Here is a 25,817-nt window from a genome sequence, read left to right as displayed (position 1 = left end):
TCAAGGTTTCCTTAGGGTCAGGATCTCCTTCAGTGAACTCCTGATCCAGGGCTGAGACCTCAGGAGGAGAAGTATTAGAAGATGCTAGTTAGGATATTTCCTATAACTCTAGTTAGGATATTTCCCTTAAGTCTTACAATAAAACAACCTTGTTGGTTTGGTTTTTTTTTTTTTTTAATTAATCTTTTTTTTTAATTTTGCAGAGATTTGGGGTCTTTCTGCCTCCTTTGTATATATATTTTTAAATATATAAAATATATTTTAAGGTATTTACTTAAAATGTATATAAAGGAAATTTCTCTACATAGAATATACAAATATATACCTAGATGATCTATACTGCTTGAATCAAACACCCTTTCTGGGGAAGGAGTCCCCCAAGCTCTTTCTGGGAGTCCAGTTGGGAAACCTCCTCTGCAGGCCTATCATGGGAACCTGGGTCCATGGACCAGGACAGACAGGGTGCAGACAGGATACAGCAGTACTTCTTCCTAGTGGAGGCTCAGATCACAAACATCGCTAGTTTTGTGGCCTGGGATCTTTATCTGTCCAGAGATAATTTTTGGACTTGCCATTGGAGATAGCTGGCCAAAACCACAACTTTAGGTTCTAAAACTAGATAGGGGAGGAGTTAGTTGAAAGGAAGGCTCTCAGTCATTTTGTATCTACAGGGTTTTAAAGGTAATAAGGCCAAGTAGCAAATGCTTGATCCTTTGGTTCTCATTTTGGAAGACAGGTTAGGGGAGTGCCAATCACCAGCTTCTTGAAAAACTGTTCACATTGATTTTTTTTTTCCTGTTTACTTATTGTGGTGAAGGGTGGGTAGGATGATAGTATCATGGGTGGCATTTGAATCTATACCATAGTGTTGTAGCTTCCATAGTTAGCATCAGTTTGTAATCCTGCCTCAAGTCTACTCCTTGGGATGAAAAGATACAGCCTGAAATTCCAACTCTCACCTGCCTGTCAAAGGTTGTGAAATAATATATTAAATGTGCATTTAATAGAATTGACAAAAGAGGGTCCCCTCACCCTTTTAGGGCATTTATTTTTTCCTTTCTTTGTTCAAAGGCGGTTCATAAGACATTTTTCAGTTACAAATAACAGAAAATGACAAACTTGATCAATACTATTTTTTAACACTACTTTTTATAAACTAGAACCTAGGAAAAGACTGGCACAGTAAACCAAGCCCAACATTTTTAATAGATATTTTAATGAGCCACATATATTTATATTTCAGTGGTGTTTGTGTATAATAAGCTTTTAAATTTCTAGGTTGAAGTTATTAAATGTCAGCTCTCTTTTGTTGAGCTGCCATGATTTCCTTTTAATTTTGTCAATATTGTGTGATTCATATATTTACATGATCAGCATCTAGTCTTAACTAATTGTATAAACACCGCTCTGATTAACTTTTTTAAAAAGTTGATACATAACAGACCATTTAAAAGAACTTAGAGGCCATTGTAATCTTAGGGAGGAAATGTGAATCAATTATTATTTCAGTATTTTTTCTTTTTTTATAATAAAATGTTTCCTATGTCATTTGTAGAGCTTGTCTTTTGTGTCAGTTGTATTATAGGAATACTTGAGAATGGTACCAGTTTCACTATTTACTGTGTCTTCAGCATTCATGAAGGTGGTAGATAGAAAATCTGCTTTTCAAACAAGTACATTCACGAAACTAAAACAGTTTATTCAGGTCATAAAGCAACACTAGTGAAACTTGAACCCTGGCTCTGGGCTCATATTTAAGCTGACAGCATGTGTGGGAGAAGAAGATACTAATTACTGATAATCTCTTTAGCATTTGTTCATATTATCAGGCCTAAGTATGAGTTATTCAATAAGTTCACCAGATTAAAAAAAAATACTCAATGAAATTTAAACACTCTTGTGTCCCTTTTAATTATTTTCGGTGACTTCCTAGTTGGTATTTGTAGGGACACAGAACTTTTCTGTTGGCTTTTGTATTATCTGCGTTTCATTATGAAGCACTGTAAGGAGACCAGGGCATGCAGAGGCTGCCTTCAGGTGTGGTGCTGAGGTTACTCTCTGAGCCATCGTCCCAGCTCGTCCTGCTCCCAGCTTCTCCTGGCTCCCTGGCTTATTTACATATTGTATAATCCAGACTGGCCTGTCCCGTTTGGTAGGTTTCTTATAAACTGCAGAGCTAAGTAAATGTGTGATAACATTTTAAATGGTATTAGAAGTTAAACAGTCCTTGAATGACGTACCAAAGGGCCCCACTTGGCAGGTGCCCTGGCACTGCCTCCTTTGGGGCTGTTTCCCTTTTCTCTGAGTGACAGGAAATAAGTAGAAAACTGTAATAACACCTGGGCAGATGAATGCAGCGTGCAGCGTCTGATACTGAAAATGTCCCATACTAAAAGTAGATGTTAATGACTGTGCCCATTAATGGGCTCTGTCCATAGGCACAGCCAACATTCAAAACCCGTAGAACCATGTTCATCTGTCTGGGCCCACTATGAAAGCAGTGAAGGCTGGTCACGTCCTGCTGTCCTCCTCCCTCAGTGTGTAATGACAAGGGAATATTTGGTGACCATTGCTCATGACTGCATGGGACTGTTTCCCAGTTGTAGGGTGATTGGGTTTCCAAAAGCATGCCTTCGTCTATTAAACTTGAGGAAGAGGGTGCCTTGTCTCCTATGGAGTGTCCTGTCCTCTGCAGGGACATCAGCCTTGGGCATTTCCTTCTCCTAGCTGTTTATTATTGGTTCAGACAGAGAGACAGTGGTGGCTGTGGAAGTCTTTCCTGGATACCTCTCTTCTTCATGTTGGGCCTCTCGGGTTGGCAGGGGTTTCTGATGCCAACGGTGCTACACCAGTCATGGTGAAGAGCTCCCCTGCCTTGTGCTCTATGAACTCCCTGTCTGCCCCAGTCCCAAGGCTGCCTGGCTCAGAGACAGAGGAGCCCTAACTCAGAACATATCCTGTTAACAGCAGCCTACTTTTTCCCCATGAGTCACTCTTGGTTTGAAATACACTAAAAAGAGCCTCTTATTTCTGTAGGTCAGACAGGTTGCAGCTTGCTTGACTTTTTAGCATCTTTGGTTTCTAATGATTTTACGGAGCGCAAGAGGAAATGGCTAAATCTATATGGCCTCGTGCAAGTGATCTAACTGTGTAAATCCTGGCTTAAAAACAGAAGATTCCTTTGTCGGTTCAACACTCTTTGTTCTGCTCTGAAATAACCAGGGAGAACAATCATGTATAGATCATGCCAGTTTTTTGAAAAGTCAGAATTCAGGAATTGGAAAGGTTTTTAGTTTACATTCTTATGATTATGAATTTTGTTTTAAGTTTGTTTTTAATTGTTGGATATCAAAACTACTTTTTTCTGTTGTAATGTTTTATTTTTTTTTTAACTAAAGATTAAAGTACGGGTAATCGTAGAATTACCATCTTTTCAGTGGTTAACTGTTATACTTTACAGAGACCTTTAGAGGGCAAAATGGCAAAAAAAAATTAGACTTACGATAAGGAATTTTACTTGGGCATTTTAAAAATAGTGACAACAACAACACCAAAAAAAAAAAAAAATAGTGAAGGAAAAACTGGCAAAAGAAACTCTTTTTCCTGTAAGTTCCCTTTTCCCAAACCCTTGCCCTCATGCTAAAAAAAGTTTTCTTATGAGTTGCTTTTTCTCAGAATTCTGCTTACTGTTAATAAGATTTTTTTTTTCCCCCATTGGCCAGAGTTTTGTTTTTCATGTGACTTATGTAGCAATTTGGGTCTTAACTGAAAAGATTTCTGACAAAGTACATAATGATTGTTGGGACTTAATTAAAAAGAAAATTTAACATGACTTCTGATAATATATGACATCTGGAATAAACTGAATGCATTTTCTGAGGTGACTGAAGTTAGATGACACTAGAAGAAATATCAGTTCTAATGAAAGGTAAAGCCTGAGAGCTTATTTCCAGCTTCACAAGTTACATTTTTCAATTCCTAAATGATCTCAGCCCCAAGGATATAGATATGTTTTTAAGATTTCTTGGTCCAACTATCACAAGATGATGTTCTTAAAGGGATGGATGACAACCCTCTTTTAAGCAGAGAGATAAAAATTCAAGTTTTTTTTTTTTTTTTTTTGGTAGGGACCTCTGTGCAATCAGAAACCTTCCAATACCCAAGGAAGTAACTGGATTCTTTTAAAGGGGAGCACTGCTGCATCCACTGTCTGATAGACCAAAGTAAAGTACATTTTAGAGTTTTGCTATTTAAACAACGTGGCGATGTATTCATCCTCATTCTTTTTAAAGAGTTATTTCAGAAATACCAATAACGTCTTGCTCAGTGGCTTACTGAATCTCTGACTTCCTGAGAAGATTTCACTGTGCTTGTTTACTCTGTAAATCTCACAGTGGACTTTGACCAAAAGCCATAAACTGATTTGGCGTTATCAGTCAGGATTCGTGGTTGTAGGCAACAGAAACTGGCTAGTTTAATCAGAAAAGGAGTTTATTCAGTATACTAGGTAGCTCCTCATCTCTCTGGGAAAGGTGAGAATCTATCTTGGAAGCTTGTCAATTGGGAACAATGTTGCTGGACCAGTCCAGGGAATATACCACAACTGCATTATGGGCCATGAACATAGGCCCTCACATCTTACCTTGTCAACACCAGTGACACAGGACACTGAACACCAACTGAAGACAGTTGCCTCTGGAAACTGGATTCTCTGCCCCAACCTCTGACCCAGGTTTCTGCAAAGATCTTGCTGCTTTTAACTACTCGAGATTGAAAAATCTGGGATGGATTTGTTTGGTAGATCCAGTGGTACCTGATACAGTGCCTGCACCTGCTAGCAAGGGTGGCTGAGAAAGTAGTTCTCTGGGATTTTTAACTTTTTTAGTATTGGGGTTAATGATTTTTCAAACACAGGAAGAGGGAATTGAACCTCAAAGAATCATGTCATTCCACTATATGTGGCATATTGGAGGTAGAGATAGAATAAAAAAATTAGAAAAAGAGCATCTTACAATATATAAAATAAAATGTTCATGATAGCAATGAGAAAAAAATGTTATGATAGATAGTCAGTACTTTCTCAGTGTTCTCATAACAGCAGCATCTACAGATATAGTAGAACAGATGCTCTGTTTACCAAACAGCTGTTATTTGCTGGATTTTTGTTGTTGCTATTGTTTTGTTTTAATAAATATACCCATCTTGAAAACTGGATATTATTGTCCTGATTTTTATAGATAAAGAAACTGAGGCTGAGAGTAGCTTCCCCACATGACACAACCAGAATATGGTGTCACTGAGATTCAGCCCATGTGTGTCTGTTTCAGAAACCTGTGTTCTTTCTATCATACCAGGTTCCGCCTCACAGAAGCCTTATGAAAGAGCACCGATGACCTCCCTGATTTAAACTAGAAACTTTTCTGAGTGCTTCTGTGTCATGTCCCTTAGTAACCCGTTGCTTACCATTTATCACGAGTTTTGAGTCCCTGCTAAGCCCAGGAAGTTGACCTGAGGCCAGCACTGTACACTTTGGAATTATAGAATGGAAGAGACACCCAGTGCTTTGGGCATCAGTGAGGTTGCCTGGGAAGAGTTTGTGGTTCAAGACATGATAAGACCTACAGATTACTAGTTTGGGGTTCAAGTCAGAAAGGGAGGAACCAGCAAAATATTGAGTGTTTTTTACTACTTGGTAGAAGGAGAACCAGAATAGAAACCTGATAAGGAGAGCTGCAAAGCATTGTTTAAGAGGGGAGGTGTGGATGGGAGCCAGGTGCTCTGGGAAGGTGGTTGACAGGCCATTGGAGGGGACTGGCCAAGCAGGAAGTTGGGTAGCCTTGTGCAATTCCAAATTGTGTTCTCTGGCTTTTCTCCTGCTCTACATCTGCCAAGAGGTTCAGTGATAGAAATCCCACACAATTCTGGGTTCCTATACTCAGTGGACACCTGCTATTTTGTGTTTAAACTTTGAGTTCTTTTTTCATGTAACTTTTAATTCCCTTTTTGTGGTGTTTTGGTTTTGGTCTTTGGGCCACACCTCTGTCGTGAGCCATTTAGATGAATTGGGGTGTTTCCTGTATCCTATTCTAGAGTCACATCTGTGCTTTAGAAGCCACCATCCCTCAAGAATAACAGATCTGTTATTTTATATCTGCCCACATGGAAGCCAGTCTGCCACTTTCCTTCCTACGCACATGGCCTTGTGAAATCTTCCAACCATTTATGTTATTTGTTTGTCTTTTTTTTTTTTGCAAATCAGAGGAGCCTAATGTTACCTTAAAGCGTCATTGTAATTAAACTTCAGAAAGGTAGCTATTTACAATTTGCTAATTCCGCCCTTTGAGAAAACTTCTTTGGGCATAAAGATAGGCAGTTTGTCCCTCTTGGGTTCCGCTAATAAGTGTGGGGGGCAGATTCGCACCTACACACTGATCATGTATGGACTTTTTTTTTTTTTTTTTTTTCATGTCATTATTCATTAAACAATGCTATTTGCAAAACATTTACATTCTGTTAGGTATTCTAAATAAACTAAAGATGATTTAAATTATGCAGGAAGATATGGGTAAGTTACATATAAATACTATGCCATTTCATATAAGGGACTTGAACTTCCACTATTTGGGGAGTAAGGGAGGGTCTTGGAACCAATCCCCCAGGATACTAAGGAATGATAAGACTTGCAAGCAAGAATGAAAGGATTCCTGAATGGGTTATTGAAAACTATGGAGAAAACTGGATCTAGGTTGGAGCATATTTTAATGTGTGTAACAGCTGGTGTCTGGAGCGGAGTCTGTCTTGAATGGCCCTGGGCAGGTCAGTGTTTTCCCATCCTGATCACAGCCCTGCTTTTCCTTTGTTCTGAGGTGATAAAGAAAGATGTCCCTCCTCTAGGCCTTTCTCATCACTGTCTCCAAATCCCAGTGTGGGTTCATCTTCCTCCCCCCACATCAATGCCAATCGTTTCTTTCCCGTCGACATCAAGACCTCTAGAAAGGTGTAGAAGAAGGGGAGATGAAAATGAAAGTTCTCCCTGGGTCTACTTTTTAATTGTTTCTGTTCCTTATCCCCTTCTCTCCCCCCCCCCCCCCCAAGATGAAATGGGTGCAGATGGAAGAAGGAAGAGGGGGACATGACACCTAACATTCATGATATTCTTTTCCTTTTCTGCTCATCAGATCCCCATCCCCCCACTCACCCTCATCCTGTTTCTTTCTAACCATTAGCATTTTCCTTCCCTGTTAGATCCTAAGCTCCAGAAGGGCAAAGACTGTGTCGATGAAGGGTTCATCCACTGGGGTCCCCCAGTGGATGAGCACAGGGCCTCACACATATAGGGCAATCCAAGTAGGCCTGCTGGGCGGAGATTGTTGTGTGTTTAGCATATGTGAGGTCTTGGCTTTTATCCCCAGTACCACCCCATTTTGTCTCCCCCCCCCCCCACACTCAAAATTCTTGCTTGGGGAATGAGGAGAAGGGGGCTGGAGGTAGAAAGCCATGATTTCTGTTATCTTTGTAGCAGCTTTTATCCTGGACTGACCTCTCACCCACATATCCTTCCATCTCTAATCTTGAGGGGGGCCCCCCTCCTGGGCAGCAGCCAGAAGACAGTTCCCACAGTGGGTGCTAAGTACATGTTCCCTTGGAGCGTTTTTCCACATGGTGGTTAGCATCTGCCAGGACTGCATGCTTAAGGAAGCTTTGTGGGCTGACCAGAGACGTGACCCGTGATGGGTAACATTGCTTCTAGGGGAAAATGCATTCTTGAGTTTAGATGAATCCACTTGCACACATACTTGGGGAAGACAGCCTTTCCATTAGCTGAGGATTGCCATTACTTGTTGTCCTATTCAGGCTGTTATTCATTACTAATATCTAAATGAACAATGAGCCATTTCTCTATAGAAGGACCAGAGCCAACAGTCTTTTCTTCTGAGATTATAAATTATTACATTGAAATGGGCTTAATTCATCCAACAAACACTGGTAGTTTATTTTAAATACATTTATAGAGTGCACACACTGAGCTTTGTAGGGAAAGATTTGCACGTGAATAAAATAGAGACCTTATCCTGGAGAGGTAAGGTCAGACTTCCCTTTAAATAAGAATTGAACTCTTGTAGCCCACAAGGTCACTTCCAGCTCTGAACTTCAGCAATTCTGTGATTTTTGAATTGTTGTATTCATTTGCTCCTTTTCTTTGTCATATGTGGTTCTGTTATCAAATTTATTTTTAGATGAGAATGGAGAAAGAACATTGACATGCAGGAGGAGCAGTTAATAGCACCAACACCTTTGTAGCTTTTCTGTTGTTCTAAATTTGTCATTATTAAGGATGTAAAATACAGAAGCAAACAATTTATTTTTACTCTTAACTTTTTATCATAAAAAGAAGAGAGCCACAAACATCAAAACTGTAACATAAAAATAGAACAGTAGAGACTCGGCTTTAGAAGTCATAAGTATTCTGCAAGGATAACATGTATGGGTGTTGGGGGCATACGTTTTTGGTTTATTTTTTGTAAATGCTTGCCTGTAATTTCCCAGCTTTTTGTAACGATAATGTGTTATTATCCCATTACCTCCATAATACATATGCACACATGCATTGTTTTTTCAAATAAGTACAGATATTTCAGTAACATATGTTTCTTTCTCAAGATCATTGACCCATAATCCCCCTCTCCCCCGGTGTATCTGAATGTAGTACCTGATGAACAAAACTTAGTCTCTGGGAGGTGGAATGTGGGAAATCTGTTTTTTGTTTGTTTTTGCAGTGCCCAGGATTAAACTCAAGGCCTCTCACATGCTAGGCAAGTGCCACCCCTAGTCCAAATATGGGAAATCTGGGTGTTTATGTAGGAAGTTCTGCAGGTACTTATAAAATATACATACAACTCCCTGGAGTAAAATATAAGCCATTTCTGAGTTTTCTAAATTGACTTAGGTTGTAGGGAAGTCATTGTCAATCTTCAAGCTTGAACAAGTTATCTGGTGGTTAATTTTAAATCTGTTTTGAACCATACACCTCTTTATTACTGATGGATCTCTTTTATTTTTAATTAATGTCTGTCATTCAAGTAATATATTAACTATTTCTGGCAGGACCTGGAGAAAACAGTCACTATTTCTAGTTTGGAGGATTCCTTTAGTGATGTGCATTGTAGTCCCTGAATCAGTACTTAAACTTGAATTTGCAAATACATTTCACAGTGTTCTTTGCCTTCTCTACAATAAATACTAATAAATTTCATGTTTTATTACATTGTGAGTTTTTGTGATTTAGCAATTTCTCTTAATGTAAACATCAGTCTTTCTCTGGAATCTGGTGCCCAAAATTATGGGAAATTGAAAACTTACACACAAGTACTTTAGTTTTAGTAAAAGAACAATCCAGAAATTATTCAGTAATTTGCTTCTATGATCTTTTACATATTCTTTGCTCTTTTTATTTTTTATTTTTAGTTGTAGATGTTTATTTTATTTATTTTCTTGTATGTGGTGCTGAGGATTGAACTCAGTGCCTCACATGTGCTAAGCAAGTGCTGAACCACTGAGCTACAACCCCACCGTCCTTGCTGTTTTATCTAATACAGAATGGTAACTCACATAGATGTACATAGCGGTATTTCTATTTACAAAAACAGAGACCATTATCTAAAGTTGGCAAGAATCTTGAATTAAGACAAACTGAATGCTTATTAACTTGTTTTTTACCAGCACTTACTATTTTGTAATCACAGAAATTTTTTTGAGAAACTTTCACAAGTGTATTGGGAGATTGTATTTAAGTAAAATTTCTGATTTAGGGGGAAAAATCACATTGTTGCAAAGTAATGAATCAAATTTAAAATGAGAGGAATGCTTTTCTTTATAACTGACATATAATAGCTACATAAAAAAATAACAATTTAATTTATGGCAAAGAAGCTAAACAGGTTTGGAAAGTTAAGACTATGTGACAAAACTCAGGTTTGTACATTGGGAGCCACTTTCCTCTGTTTGTCCCTTAGGTATGTTCAGATGGTACATAGTTGGTAAGATTTTTTGTTCTTTTATGCACAGTTTGCCCAGTCTTTTTCAATTTTATTTGCTTTTATTGGTTACAAGATGTACATTTAATCAAGCTAGATTTTTAATGTTTGTAATGAGTCAAGTTTTGCTTATATTTAAGCAGGGTTTTTTGTTGTTGTTGTTTTGTTTTTTTTTTTGGGGGGGGGGGGTTGTTTGTTTTTTTCCCCTAAATTCATTGTGTCTACCAAAGCAGAAAATCAGAGGTTTATAGTAAGGTCTGAGAGTGTAGCTCAGTGATAGAGTGTGTGTTTGGTATGTGGGAGATCCTGGTTCCCCTCCTCAGCAAAATAAATAAATAATGTAAATATGACCCAAGAGAGGAAAAGGGATGACTTTAAAAAAAATTTTTTTTGTAGTTGTAGATGGACAGCATGTCTTTATTTTATTTGTGTGTGTGTGTTTAAGGTGGTGCTGAGGATCGAACTCAGCGCCTCACACGTGCAAGGCAAGGCTCTGCCACTGAGCTACAGCCTTAGCCCTAGGGGATGACTTTTTACTTTAATTAAAAAAAATTATGTATTTATGAAATTATGCAACCAGATTAGAATTTGGTCTATTTCCAGAATATTTTCATCACCCCCCAAAAGAAACTTCATTGTGATTAGCAAACATGCCCCATCTTCCCAGCCACCTGTCACCAACCTGAGGCAAGGACTAATCTACTTCCTGTTTCTATGGATTTCCTATTCTGGATATTTCCTATGATAGAATTATATATTGTGTGGCCTTTTGTGTCTGGCTTCTTTCATTTGAAGTAATATTTTTAGAGTTCATGTGTGTGGTATCAACTTCATTCCTTGTGATTACTAATTAATATCCCATTGTGTAAATATATCACAATTTATCTGTCCCAAGTGAATTCAACTGGTTTTTGGATTGCAAACTTCATGATCCTCTGTAGTTTTCTCAGGCTCATTTCTCTTACCTCTCCCCACCCAGGTCTCATGTCTTGCATGGCTCAGTCTTCCCTGTGGTATTTCCTTTTTCGAGAACTCTCTCAAATGCTACTTTTTATGATGTTTTGCCCTTGATCCATTAGTAACGAGTAATCTCCTTGTAGATTCTCACATGCCACAGTTTCACTTTGGACTTTTGGTTCTGTATATACTTGTCCCTCTTTCCAGATTCTAATCCACGAGACAGAAACATTTTTGTTGCTGTCAGAAATAGCTTTGCAAATAACCATCAGTCAGTCAATAGTTTTTATGTTAATGAACGAGATCCTGGAGATCACCTGGGCTATACAAGATGAAGGCTGTTATGTAGACTAATTGATATTATTTCTAGTTGGGATGCCATAAAAATCTATCTTAGGAATTGAGAAAGATAATTGGGGAAAATTAATGTTTTTGCTGTTAGTGTAGTGATCTAGTGCGTGGCACATAGTTGGAATTTAGTGGCACATAGTTGTTGTTTGAACTGGACCCAGTACTTGGTAGCAGGACTGGGGAAATTTTCAGTGTCTCTGGAAAGGAAATTTTTGATTAAAAAAATATAGAGAGAGTTCCCAGTTTAAAAGGAAGAGAGTGAGAGCGTATGTTGGTCAAATGAGGAAAACATATGCAGAGCCTCAGAGCAGTTGTTTTTTACTTTCATGATAGAGATGCCATATTTAGATGTGACCATTTGGATATGGTCAGCAAATGTTTGCTTTTTTTCCTTTTCTCTCCAGAGGAGTACCAATGACCACTGAAGTCTGAGTAAAGCATACTTTCATAAGTTCTTCTCTGAGTTCAAGGTCTGAAGGTTCATCTTCTCTCTTTACTGAAGCCATATCTGGACCCGCCTTAAGTCAGGTGGAGTTGCGGATTTGGAGGAAGGTCTTCTTTAAAATTTTTTTTTAAATTAGTTGTTGATGGATCTTTATTTTATTTGTTTATTGATATGCAGTGCTGAGAGTCGAACCCAGTGCTTCACACCTGCTGGGCAAGTGCTGTCCCACTGAGCTACCACCCAGCACTAGAGGAGGGTCTTTAATGAAGTTCCTGTCATGGAGCAGTTCCCAGCAGTCTTAGGCACAGTGTGGAAAGGACTTTGAGTCTGAACTGGTGTTTTAAGTCACATTTGGGTTTTTTAAAGGAAAGAAAGATACTATTGGTAGTTCCTAGAGTTTAAGGAAAAAAAAAAAGTATGTTGGTTCTTGTGAATGTGATTCTTGTGAACATGTTCTAATGCTGAGTCCTGTCTGTGGTCAGAGGAAGGGAGCCTTGGGCAGACCACAGCCCACAGTTGCAGGAGGTGAGCAACCAGACTCTTGGGGTTCTCAAGCATCATATACACACGATTTTCCTCATAGCAGGTGTCACTTTTCTTGGACCGTGCTGTTTGGGGAATAAATGATACTGATTATGATTGTCTGAAACTTAGATTTTGAACAGTTTATAATCATGTCATAGTAGATATTAAACAAGTATTATAGCTTTCATTTTTATCTTCCACATCGCCACTCTGAATTACTGTAGATATGCTTAATTTCTTTCTTTTCTTTTGGGGAGCGGGGAAAGATACCAGGGATTGAACTCAGGGGCACTCAACCACTGAGCCACATCCCCAGCCCTATTTTGTATTTTATTTAGAGACAGGGTCTCACTGAGTTGCTTACTGCCTCCCTTTTGGTGAGGCTGGCTTTGAACTCACAAGCCTCCCGAGTCGCTGGGATTATAGGCCTGTACCACTGTGCCTGGTGATATGCTTAATTTCTATAAAAACATACAATTTAAGATACTTTAATTATACAGAAGTAGTTGTCAGTAAATCCCTATGGATAATTTTCTTTGTATTTTGTGCAGTTCTCAAGATTTTTTTCCTCTTTGTTTATGATAACTTTTAACATATTTTATTTTCCTTTGTCTAAAGTCATCCAGTTTTGTGTGTACTTTTCTCTGATCTTGTCTGCTTGATGCTTGCTGGGACATGAGGCCATATAAGAAATATAAACCCTTGCCAAATGTTCTCATTCAATTTATGCCACTTTGTCTATACTGTAAAAGACAATATTTTCCTAGTTGGTACACTATTAGCTAAAAATCAAAGCAGGATGAAAATATCCTGTTGTTCTAGTAATGCCCACAGAAGGCCCAGCCTTCATAATAAAAGATGAAAAAGAGAAGCTCGGTGGTGTTTGCTCTTGCACAAGCTCATTTATGAAGGAGGAGCATCGTACACACATGATTTCCTGAAACATATATACATTCATGATTTCCTTTGGGCCTTTAGTGCTCAGAGCCTGCCACAGCTTCCTGTTTCTGAGGACCGAGTGGATGGGAAACCATCATGCTGCTTTACCTGGAACTGCTGCAGGAGCATAGGAAATCCAACCACCTACGCAGTTTTGCTGAGGCACAAAACTCATAAGTTGGGACCTGTACCGTGCCATGTGTCACTCCATTGTCATGACAGTGAAGTCAAGACAAAGCTGTACAACAATTTTCCAAAACCAAGTGTGCCCCTTCCCTCTCCACCTAAGTGTTCCCACAGAAACAACTGGTTGAACACCAACTCAGGTGTTGATCTGTGGCCTGGTGGGAGGCAGATAGGACTCTCAGGTTAGCTAATGTGATGGTCAGCTTTTTGTCACTGTGACAAAATGCCTGAGGAAATCAACTTAAAGAAGGAGAGATTTATTTTGATTCACAGTTTCAGAGGTTGCAGTCCATGGTTGTTTGGTCCCTTCGCTATGGGCCCTTAGGGGGGCAGAACATCATGGCAGGGAAGGTGTGGTGGAGTAGAGCAGCTCACTTCAGGGCAGTCATGGAGCACAGAGACAGAAAGAGAAGAAGGGGCTTATGAGAAAGTATACCCTTCAAAGATATGCCCCTGGTGATCTTCCTCCAGCCGGGCCCTGTCTCCTAAAGATTCCCCACTTGATAGCACCACAGGCTGGTGCCCAAGGCTTTAGCACATGGCCCAGGAACATTCCAGATCCAAACTGTAACAGATAAGGTGAGGAACGTTTCATAAAAAGACCACACAAATGGAGGGCATGGTGAGAATACAAGTAGGAGTGGTTGGCAAGGGCCAGTAGCTCTGCCTGAAGAGGAGGAGGAGGAAGAAGGCATGTTATAAGACCACAGGTGATAGATGGCCATGTAGAAATGGCTGCCTGTGGAAGCTGAGGTCTCTGTCACGGTACAGGGACATCCATTGATGGGTTGCAGCCAGGAATCAGTCCCCTGACCGACCGCAGGCTCCTCTCCTGATCTCCTGCTGTTGGCCAAGCCCATCTGAAACCCAGAGAACCAGGGTGGATGCAGTCCTTCGAGTTCAATCTGCCCGGGCTCAGAGCAGGTAGGAGTTGGGGCCAAGTGGATCTGGAGTGGAAAGTAGAAACTGCCCAGCACAGATGACCTATGGAATGGGGCATCCTGATCAGCCCCACTCCTATTGAAGAACTCATTTCTATGAAGAATCATTGAATTAAAAATTTTTGAAGTGACCCACGTTAAGACTTAAAAATACTTGAAGTGACCCACATTAAAGTACGAAAGGCAGTTCCCATCCCTTCCATACTGACCGGGACTTGTTCTCAGTGCTGGATACTGAGCTGTGAACAAGACAAAACTTCTGCCCTGGTGAAATTCACATCCTGGTAGATGAAGACTGCCATTGAGCAACCAGATACGTAATGTGATGTCTGCTGGTGATAACTGCTGAAACTGATGGCATCTAACCGTGGTCACAAGAGAAAACTGTGGTTTAAGTTTGGCTTCAATTCATTGTGAGTCAACCATGGATGCAGTTGCCAAAAAGCCTAATTCCATCTCACACTGGCTGACAGCCTGCCCAACCTCACACAGGTCAGCCTGCTTTCTTACCATTGAGCCAGACCTGGAGTAGCCTGTACGTTTTGGAGAGACATTGACTAACCAGAACTTGTTTAGGGGATGTCCCCAGGATAGCCACTTAAGTAGTTGAAGAAAGCCATCGCCTCCTCACAGAACTGTTCTCTAAGCAAACCCTCCTGGGTTTTGTCAACAGTTGCTCACATGGCAGGATTTTAATACTCTTTAACCATCCCAGTCTTTCTCCAGATAATTAATTTCCTCTTAAAATGCTGCTCCCGGAGTTTAAGTCGTTTTTCCAGATGTGGTTCCATGTGGGTAAAGCCTGCTTGCCTGTTTTTTCCCCTGATCTGGTTATTTCATTTTCGTAACAAAACAAAAACCCAAACAGCTGTGTGGCTTCTGATCCTCACTGCTCAAGTTCTGCAAAGCAAGGTCTGTTCGTACGACTTCCTTGTACACTTAAATATAGCGCCCAACATCTGTCCATTAAAAATGTGATGTCACTGCCACCCGGGCAGCGTTCTGTACCAAGGTCCTATTGCTGTTGTCTTCATCTCACTTTGTGTCACCTGCAATATTTATTAGCACATTCTTGAACTTCATCTGTATAATTAATATAATTGCTTAATTAAAAAAGAAAAAATGACACCAGACCATTCCTTCAGACAAAACCAGCTCAATAATCTAGCCCCTCCTAGGGAGGCATTGCAAAGAAGGGTGAACACCTGTCTATGTCCTCCACATCACATGTCTTCATTTGATCCAGATATTATCAAGAAATATAAATGCATTGCGTTCGTGGCATTTCCATCAAAAACCATATAAGGATAATGTGACATTTGAAGTACAATAGGCAATTGCCATCCTTCCCAATCCTAAATCTTTACCTTCTGTCTCCTTAAAAAGCCAAGGTTGAGTTTTGTTTGACTTGTTCCCAAGCCTGCCCGTCGGTGGTTTATCCAGTTTTGTATTTATTCTTTCCATCTTTTCTGGCACCTCTGCCTTGGTGTAGAGAACTGTGGCTAAGGTTGCAGTGTGGCTACAGTTTAAAGAGATCTTCATTCCCTCTTTTCAGGATGGGCCTCCGTTTCCAGTTCTGATCAAATCTGGACCATAGAGGTCAAGGTGGATAGTTCTGCCTTGTGCCTTCTGTGAAAGTGAGATCACCTTCCCAAAGAGTCTTTATTTTTCTTCTGAAAAAGCTTAAAAGAAAGTGGGAGAATGGATGTGTCACGGTGGCTGCTGCCGCTCTTGGCTAGGTCTGGGCTCTCTCTAGCCTTCCCGACTTTCCCGTGGGGAGTAAACTCTTGCGCTTAGTGATGTGCCCAAAGCTTTAGAACATGTTTTGGGTTTGGGGTTTGATCTGTGAGCTCCCTGTAAGACTGTAGTGTTTTCTTTTAGACACCTCCTTATTTATGGGCCAGAATCAAGACAGAGAGAGTGTTGACCTTATTCTGTCTGGGAGTATTTGTGTTTTCCAAAGTTGGCATCCTATTATTTTTTAGAATTTTCTAGATTAAATATATAACATCTTAACTCTGCCCAAAGGCCCAAGAGCCCACATTGCTGGGAATGTGATATTCACATGCAGACTTACGGAAGCAGCCTCTTGCCTTGTACTGATGTGTGCAAGGGGTGATCATGGCAGACCTCTGAAGTCAGTGTCACGGGGGTGTGTATTGGCTGTGAGTACCAGACACATGCTTATGCTGATTGGAGGATCCCTGCATTTGCCAAGTTTTTAAAAAAGAAGCTGTTCTCTTGCTTTTTGTATGCTGCAGAGAAAAGGCTAAATCCCATCTGGTGTACACTATTGTGGGAATCTTAGACTTTCGATTCATAAACAGAGTATGTTCGGGCTTTCTAGATCTGCCATTTGCTTAAGTATGTTTTGTGTGGATTTCATACCAAGTGCCTTATTTCTTTGCTTTTGACTATAACTGATTTTTAGTTGACTAAAACTGTAGCAGTTAGGGCTGGGGTGTAGCTCAGTGGTAGAGCTTCCCTGGCATGCACGAGTCCCTGGGTTCCAGCCCTAGCACCGCAAGAAAACAAAACAAAACAAGTAGTAGCTGTCATGCTTATGTTTACTCTCTGTGGCTGTCACGGGGTTTGTGTGGGCATCATTGTCCAACTGAGGTTGCTTCATAAGGACTGCACGATCGTCATGGCTCTGGTGAATGATTGTCTTGGTGTTTTACAGTTCTCCTGGGGGAATTCACTTTCAGAAATGTCTCGGTTCGGAGGAAAAATAGTATGCCTCTCCTGGATGTGTCCCAGCGTATCCTAGAAAGCAAGCGACTCTCTCTGTGCAGTCATTGCTTTGGCTGCTAAACCATCCATACCCACCTTTCCCTACGAAAAGAACCCAGAATAGCTCAAGTGCTATCAGGATGCCGTCAGCCTTCTGAGGGGCGTTTGATGATATCCTCTTGTGAAGGATGGAGGTGATGTTTGTGGCAGAGGAACATTGTCATTGTGGCAGGTTGAAAACACATTTCAATGTGACCCAACTTTTCAACTGAATTTAAAAACCTGCCAGTGAAGTCTTCTTACTAATATCTGCTGATTAAATGCTATTTTGATTCCTTTTTAAAAAAGGCAAACCTGTGGACTTCAGTAAGCTCCACTGCTTCTGGCTTTCCGAGCGCCGGCACTGTGGGGTGCAGAAGTCCATCTTGTCTCCTTTGCTAGATGGCAGTGCCTAGAAGGCAGGAACCCATGCTGTTCCTTTTGCCTCTGAGCAGTGATCACCAGTGATAGGAGATAGTGAAGAATAGGAGCTGAGAGTAAGCCCTGTGGCTTTCTGCTTCCCTTTTGGCCTTTGGAGACCCTTAGTTGGCCCTCTGCGAAAGCAATCATAGGAAATGGCTTCTGTGGCTTTCTGAACATGGCAGATTGTCTCAGGCTTGATGCTGGGTAGTGGGACTTCTCAACTTCAGCACCTTTGACATTTTTGTCCTGGGTGATTATTTGTTGTGGAGGGCTGCTCTGGGCAGCATCCTTCGTTGGTACCCACCAGATGTCAGTAGCCCCCCCCCACCACACTGTGACAGTGTCACCACACATTGCCAGGTGTCTCTGGGGGAAGCAAGTAGCCACTCCCAGGCAAGAACTACTAGCATACATGTGCTCATATCTGGGATACACGCAGACCAGAGAAACAAGTAGTAGAAATTTGGCTTTGGAAGGGAGTTAGCATCCAACTAGTGGGTTATATCCTGTGGCACTCTTCACCCCATGCCCACCCCAACGTGGACCGTGGCTTGACCTGAAGAAACTTTGGCCCAGAGGAATTAGTGAATATAAAAAAGAAAAAAATATAAGAATCTGAGGTGATTCTGTTTGGGGACTGTAGGATTTCTTTTTCTTTTTTCTTTTTTTTTTTTAAGTTTATTTACAGATTGCAAACTTGTGTCTAATTTCATTTAACTCAAAATAAGAAAACAAGCATAGATGTAGGTAAATGAGTGGATAGTTATTAGTGCCCAGAGGAACTAATGTCCAGCATCACTGACAAAGAATTCAGGATGTACTGTGAATGTTTTTCAGATTTAAAGGAATAAGGCAAACTCACCAGAAGGTGACTGGATTCTTGGCACAGCCTGTGGAGCCGTATGGACTTCATGTTGGAACTATTTTAAGTACATGTATCAAGAAAATGACAGAGAAGGGTATTTAAAGTAACAGTAATCTGCCTGTTTCAAAAAATGACTTGCTTTCTATTTCTAGAAAACAGAGATAATGATAATAGAGAAATCTGAGCTGGGCTCTTTCTACGGTAGGCTGTTATGTTTTATATAAGGGCATTTTGTATCTTGCCAAGATTTCTCACAGAAAGGTAAGAACACCAAATTAAATATTAGCTGCTTGTGGTTATTTTAAGACTCATCTCAATAACCAAGGGAATTTGGTTCTCACACTTTGTACCTTTTGATTACAAATAGCTTTAAACAGGTTTATGTTGTACTTCATCAAAAATTATAGAGGATCGGCAGACTGAGACGCTTGGGGACTGAAATTAGGCAGTTCAGAGCTTCTCATGCATGTAAGCTCTTTTTGTTTTGATCCCTATCATTCTTAGTCTGTCTTTTCAAAGATTCTGCTGGAAGGACTGTCCCTAGGGCACAAGAGAAAATGGCAGGCTTCTGAACCACAGGTCCACACAATACCTGCTATTTGAGGTAGAGTAAAATCTGACCGATGTTTTTTCATGACTTTGGGTGAATAGTGTAATATGTACATTTAGTTGGGTGAGTCTGTCTTGTCTTATTTGGTTTTATTTAAGCTTCATACAGTCACATCATAAATGTTACTTGAAACGTAGATCAATTCATTTTTAGTAAGTCAAATAATATGAAAAGCATCAGGAAAATTTATTAGTTGAATACTTAAAACTGTGCTTTGATTTATCTCTGCAAACTGTTTTTTAAATATTAAACTTGACAAAATTAGCATGTTGGTGATTTGTTGAAAATTAATAACAAAAAACCTGTCACTCTGCTTTTAGTCTTTGAAATCCCTCAGCAGAGAGACATTTTTCTCTCAAAACAAATATTTTGAAGAACCTGAGGAAGTTAATTATTCTGGCAAGACTTCCTTTGTGAGCTTTTCAGAACATTGCAATATTATGCTGATTTTTCTAAAAAATGAATTCTGAGTTGAATAACTGTAGGGCTCTGGCAGACACGAGCATGTCAGATGTCTTGGCACTGACTTGGGGCAGAGGGGACTTTCCCACTTCTTTATGTAATCCACCATCATCGTATGCAGGACTTCTGTGACATTTCTTCTGTTGTACTGAAATGCTTAGCTTTTCATGCTTTATATGCGCCTCCCTGTGAAAACAGGCTCTGTCTGTGTCTGTATGTGTTGAACTGAAATGAAAAAGAAAAGTGAAATTCAAGCAATTTCTTAAGTTTGCAGTGGTGATTATTTTTAGTCGAGTTCCTGTGTTTCAAACCATCCCCTTTAAGTCAGTTGATTGGAACTTGGAACGGAGCCCCCAGTAGAAACAATGGTATAGTATATGTGGTGGTGAGGTTTCCAGACCAGCCCTCCAAGAGGATTTAACCCATTGTGTGCCTGCCTGCTTTGCAGCACAGGGCAGTGATGTAGGTAGCATATAAACACTGTTCAACCATGTTCAACCTACAACCACTTTCAGTGCTAGGAATTAAAATGGAAAAGTTTGAAAAACGAATAAGCAATATATTTTCTTTCTTTTAAAAGGTGGCTTTTTAGGAAAAAAAGTTTTAAAGAGACTTAGAAGACCGCCCCCACCCCCATACAAGGCAGTTCTGAAGATGTGCTAATTAGCAGTTTGGGCATCTTGGCCAAGTATGTCAGTGTCTTGAGCCACAGTTTCTGCACATGCCATGGGGTTATTGTGAGGATCAGAGCAGAGGTCACGTAGGAAGTGATCTGTAAACTGTAAAGTCCTGTGGAAATGTACTGTCTGTGTTCTGGTTCTGTTCTCAATCATGCAAATCCTACGACTTTTGTTTTTCTTGACACTCCTTACATTAGTAGCACAACTATTTATGCTTAATAACTCATAAGGTCCGATGCAGCTCATGGGTCTCAGGCAGTTCCAATCAACTGACTTTAAGGGGATCGTTTGGAACACAGGAACTCATCTAAAAATAATCACCACTGCAAACTTAAGAAATTGCTTAATGGGGCTGGAGGTGTGGCTCAGTAGCAGAGTGCTTGCCTAGTGAGGCACTGGTTTGATCCTCAGCACCACATAAACATAAATAAATAAAATAAAGGTATTGTGTCCATCTACAACTAAAAAAAATTTTTTTAAAAAGACAATCGCTTGAATCTCACTTTTCTTTTTCATTTCAATTCAAGACTGAAATGCATGCTACTGACAACTCACATGGTTGACAGAAACATTTGCATTTGGGGTACGGTGTATTAGAACTTCCAAAGTCATCTCTCTCTTCCTTCTTTTTTCCTCTTATTTTTCTAATCTCTAATCTCTCCTGTTCTTTGCTTGTCTGAGTATCTCTTTCTTAATCAGCTTCTCCAGTTTCAAGTTGCACACTAGGGCTCAAACTTGAAGCCCTGGCCTCCCTCTGACCTTACGTCTCTGGCCTCAGACCAGCTCCACACTGCTGGACCCTGCAGGTGACCAGCTCTTTCGCTCAAGGTCTTATGAGAGATCAAATAGGCTGCCTGACTGAAAGGGCATTTTTATGTGCCTTTGCCTAGTGTTAAGCCCTGATGCTGGAGTAAAACTACAAATGCTGTTGGCCTAATCACCCAAGCCCGAGAAGCTTTAAGGGTAGAAATAGTGTTAGGAAAAGAAAGAGCCCCCACTGACCATCGAAGATCAGAGCTTTTCCATTCTTTCCTTATTCACTGGGGCAGGAGGTGGGAGGAAGGTGTGACTACTTGTATTACAACCCACCGAACAAAGAGTCAAATTAAAAAGGTTTTTTACAGAATTACTTTATGTGTCAAAATTATAAAGTTCAGAGAACAGATAGAATAATAACTAATGTTGGAAGAGGGCTTTGTGGTCGGGAGGTACAGTTTTTTCATGTTGGAGTGGAGAAATGTTAAGCTGCATTAATTGTTTTGCAGTTGTCTCCTGCCTGCCAGTCCTCAATCCTTTCACAGGATAACCTGAAGACATCAGTGTCTTGTCACACTCTCTGGTGTCTAAAAGGTTGGCACTGATTTTGCACAATTGAGCGCTGAGACCCTAGAATCTGATAGTCTACAAAAACGAGAAATGAAGTTGGAGATACCCTACGGTACCACCTCTGATTGCTTCCTCCTACCACAGGGAGAATTAGTAGCATATATTAAACAGGGCAATTGATAGGAGCAGTGGAAATAAGAAACGTGACATAGTTACTGCTCTTTTGGAGCTGATGGTACAGTATTATGTGACATCATCAGAGGGAGCTCCTTTTGGAACATGCATTGAATTGGGTATTAGTTGTAGTTCTGTCTCTTCCAATGAATTTCTTCCACTGATTCTAGTTAGGACTTAGAAAAGATTGTCTAACTCCTGTGCCTCAGTTTTCTTCTCCATAAAATGAGTAGATTGAGTCTGGAATTCCTCTTATCTGTACATTCTGTGAGTCATAGTCTCATGATACTTTTAAAATTTTAATCATCCTGCTTTTGATCCCTACTACTCCTTTTATTTCAAGATATCCTTGGCTAAGCTATAAATGCAAATTAGAGTATATGTTGATGTGATAGGCAACTTAACAACTCATAGACCCATAGACTAGAGAGACATTTCTTTCATTTTTAAGGCAAAACTACATCTTAGCTTATATAAAATAACTTGGATTATTATATATCCCAGTAGGTCTGCCTAAAATGGAATATTACTGCTTTTGAAAATTCAAAGACTAGTCAGGCATGGTAGTGCATGCCTATAATCCCAGTAGCTTCAGAGGCTAAGGCAGGAGAATTGCAAGTTCAAAGCCAGCCTCAGCAATTTTGCAAGGCCCTAAGCAACTTAGTGAGACCCTATCTCAAAATAAAATATAAAAGGGACTGGGGATGTGGCTCAGTGGTTGGGCTCCCCTGGGTTCAATCCCTGGTACCAAGAAGGAAAGGAAGAAAAAAAGCAAAAGAAAATTCAAGGACGAAGAAAATAAATTAGAAGATGATTATTATAAAAGAACCTCTGATTCTACAAAGGAATTTAGCTGCCGAATTGCTGTTTGTTTGTTTGTTTTTTTAATTGTGAGTTTCTCTAGTGTGTTTAAAATGTGATGTGACTTCCAGATAGATGTTTGGTGTATATAAACCAGAGATACGCAGTTCCGTACATTTATAGTCCATAATTCTCTGCGGCAGTGCTGCGTGTGTGCACAACAAATGTACTTTCTGTTAGCTAATTGGAGAGATTTTCTGTGGTTTGAGAGTTTTTTTGTCACCTGTTGGAATTTTACTGACCTGGCTTTGCTCCCTCCCTGTGTTCCTCCCTGTAGTCCAGGCAGCATTCATTTATTAAATGATCAGTTGAAATATGGCAGATCATTTCTAGCTGTTGGATCAGCCACCCATTTGGGGGATGAACCTGTGACCGAGGAGGAAGGATGCTTTCTATAGTGGCAGGGACATAAGCCCTGTGCAAATGAATGTAGGTTCAAATGCCAGCACTGCCTTTCACTGGTGTCAAGCAAGTTACACAGTCCCTCAGAATCGGTTTTTCATCTGTAACAGGGAATAATCATGGAATTGCTTATATCAAACGACAGGTGAAACGTTTGTTGTTTCTGAAGGTGTAACAGTGGAGAGTAGAAGAGGTGACGATGCCCTTGCATGGACTGACTGCAGGCTTTGTGAAGACAGCTAACACTTCAGTACAGTATTCCCAGATGTACTGTCCCTGCACAACATACGGTTTCCATAATAGTAGCCTCTTATCATCAAATCCAGGGGGCAGCAACAGAAGTATAGCCCTGGAGTTGCAGTATCTGCCCCCTTGGGGTATTCAGGCTGTGAATGCTAAGAGCGGCTAGTGTAGGATAGCCTGGGACAGTGGCTCAGCTCTCAGTGTCTGGAGCTAGAACCCTGCTTTCAAGCCAACCAGCTCTGTGATCTTGAAAAGGCTCTTACTATGAGTACTTCGGTTTCCCAATTTGTAAACTGAGGCTAATAGCATGAACTTCCCTGGGTTGTTGGCAGTTGAGCAACCTTTAAGTGTGCAAAGTGCTTGGAACAGTCCCTGGCACTAACACAGCCCAGTGTTCACTCCATTCTGTTGCAGCGGGGATCGTCTTGTTGTTAGAGTTCAGTGCACTCTGGTTTTTTAAAATTGCATGGACTGCAGCCTTTCTAATGACAGCCAGTACTTCAGTGGAGGAAACTCTTGCTCTCAACGGCTCTTGGCCCTCTGCTTTCACAGGAGGTAGCTCTGCTCTTAGAAGCCCGCTCCGAGTCTTTCATCTCCTACAGTGGCCCCGCGTGTCCACTCAGGATGGCTTTTGTTATTAATGTGGAGCGGTTGAAGTCACTGACTTGGGTGCAGGCCAGGCAGCGTTACTGAGGTCATATATCACTTTCCTAGACTCTGGTCATGAGCAGGATGCTGGAAGTCAGAGGTACGGGGAAGCTGCCCCTTTAAGCAGCCCACATGAAAGGTGTGTTTGTTTTCTTCATCATGCTTATATGAATAGATCGCTCAGTAGCTTAGTGGTGTTTTTTTTTTTTTTTTTCTCTGTGATCTTCATGCTGAGCTGCTGTTCTGCTTACTCTCTGGTAGACAGACTAATGTTCCTTTTGTTGAGCATCTTTTCTCCATTGTTGTTTCATTGTTGAAAATCTTATTCTTTATTAAGAAAATATCTATTTAAGGCTGATGGGATTTCTCAATGGAACTAGGTTTCTGTAGGTGCTGTATAATATACTGAGGCGTCTGGGGATTTTTCTGTCTATGTTGCTCCCCCTTCTCTTTTTCTCTCCATAAATGAAATCACATGGTGGAGAAAGTACTCCTGTAAATACCAAGTTAGAGTGCATGTCCCCCCACCCCCACCCCAGCAGTGTAATTGAAGAACATACTCTTATTTTCTGCTCTGCTTTTGTATTTGGGGCGTGGGAAACTATGTTTTTGTTGTTTTGGAAAAAGCAATGGAATTTTATCAGGCGTTGCCCTGAAACTCCCTACCTTCTCTTTTTCCTGAAATATTTCTTTCAAAGTCCTGCGCTGCTCTGTGAACAGGTTCCATCATTTAGAAAGCACCAGAGCTTGGCCAGTTGAGCCCTGTTTGAATGATCTGCTGGCTCCATGAAAGAAGGTATTGTTTGTCAGGGGAAGATAGAGTCTGAGAAACGGCACTTGAGGATCATATGACCGTTAGTGTGAAGTGTGGGGCAGTGATTTGTCAGCTCACACGGTTAAGATTTTTTTTTCAATATCTGCAAATAAACATGTGGCCTCAGACCCAGTTTTGCCTTGTGGACGGGTAAGGGTGGGGACAAGATAACGTCCTCCAGATTTAAACTGTATTCTGACTTGACTTTCCTAATTTCTGTGGTTTTAAGTAACTCCCGTTGTGAAATAATAGCTGATTCTAGTGGATTTTATTTAGCTGCTGCAAAATTGGGACCTGCATGTACTTTTTGTTGATTTACCAGTTGTTTTCTGCTGTTTTCTCAATTTGAGAGCAGTAATTGTGAATCATAATTCCTAGAAGTATTCTTCTGCAATGCCATGCCACAGATGTTTGAGTGCTACACATTCTTCCCTCTCCATTTAAATGTTAGTTTACTGGAGTTAAAATGTGGATAATAGCTGTGTGTTGTAATGTGCTGGGCCCTCTCCCCAGAGACTCTTATTTCCATATGCTACAGTACCCTTCTGATCTTTTCGAAACATCCATCATCAAATCATTAAGACTTGGCAAGCTATTTAATGTGTGAGTCTCTGAGATTTCTATATATGATTTGGACATAGAATAGCTTGTCCTATTTCTGCATCCTCTTAAGAAACAAATCTAAAGGAGGGGGCTGTGCCTTTAGTGTCATGATATTCTTTACTCCTTGTTCTCTTAAAAATATGTACTGGGACTGTTCACAGTGGTGCATGGTAATCTCAGCCACTCAGGAAGCTGAGGCAGGAGGATTCCCAAGTTTGAAGCCAGTCTGGGCAACTTATCAAGACCCTGTCTCAAAATAAAAAATAAAAAAGTCAGTGGTGGTATAGGGCTTGCCAAGCATGTGCAAGGCCCTGGGCTGAATCTTCTGTATGACAAAATAAATAAATACTTATCCTGTTATGATATATTATAGAAAAAATTTTAAATTCTATAAGTATAAAGAAGAAAATGAAAATCTCTTGCTATTCTACCACTCAGAGAAAAAGCAGCTATTAAAATGTTGAGATGTTTACTTCCAGATTACTTTTCTATGCATATTTATATATTGTCATTCATTTTGTAAGAACTAGTATAAACTGTTTTGAAACCTGTTTTT

At 40.3% G+C, this 25,817-nt stretch overlaps 1 protein-coding gene across 6 annotated transcripts in view; it reads left to right on the top strand.

The window, feature by feature from the left end:
* The window catches only part of Gab1 (GRB2 associated binding protein 1), a 116,963-nt gene that overhangs the window by 18,039 nt on the left and 73,107 nt on the right, over positions 1-25,817 (top strand). The window contains exon 1 of one of the 6 annotated variants that reach the window (XM_058584047.1): positions 18,713-18,906. The exons of the other annotated variants lie outside the window; for them this stretch is intronic. Coding sequence (XP_058440030.1) covers positions 18,901-18,906 — 6 coding nt within the window. The 5' untranslated portion in view covers positions 18,713-18,900. Of the gene's footprint in view, positions 1-18,712; positions 18,907-25,817 lie in introns of those variants that run through there. 6 annotated transcript variants of the gene reach the window in all.

The sequence above is a fragment of the Marmota monax genome, unplaced genomic scaffold, assembly GCF_021218885.2.
Source record: "Marmota monax isolate L192 unplaced genomic scaffold, Marmota_monax_Labrador192_F-V1.1 WCK01_AAM20220418_F8-fsc00039, whole genome shotgun sequence".
In the NCBI taxonomy this organism is placed as follows: domain Eukaryota; kingdom Metazoa; phylum Chordata; class Mammalia; order Rodentia; family Sciuridae; genus Marmota; species Marmota monax.
The sequence above is the reverse complement of the archived record's forward strand: the minus strand, read 5'-3'. Positions and strand labels throughout refer to the sequence as shown.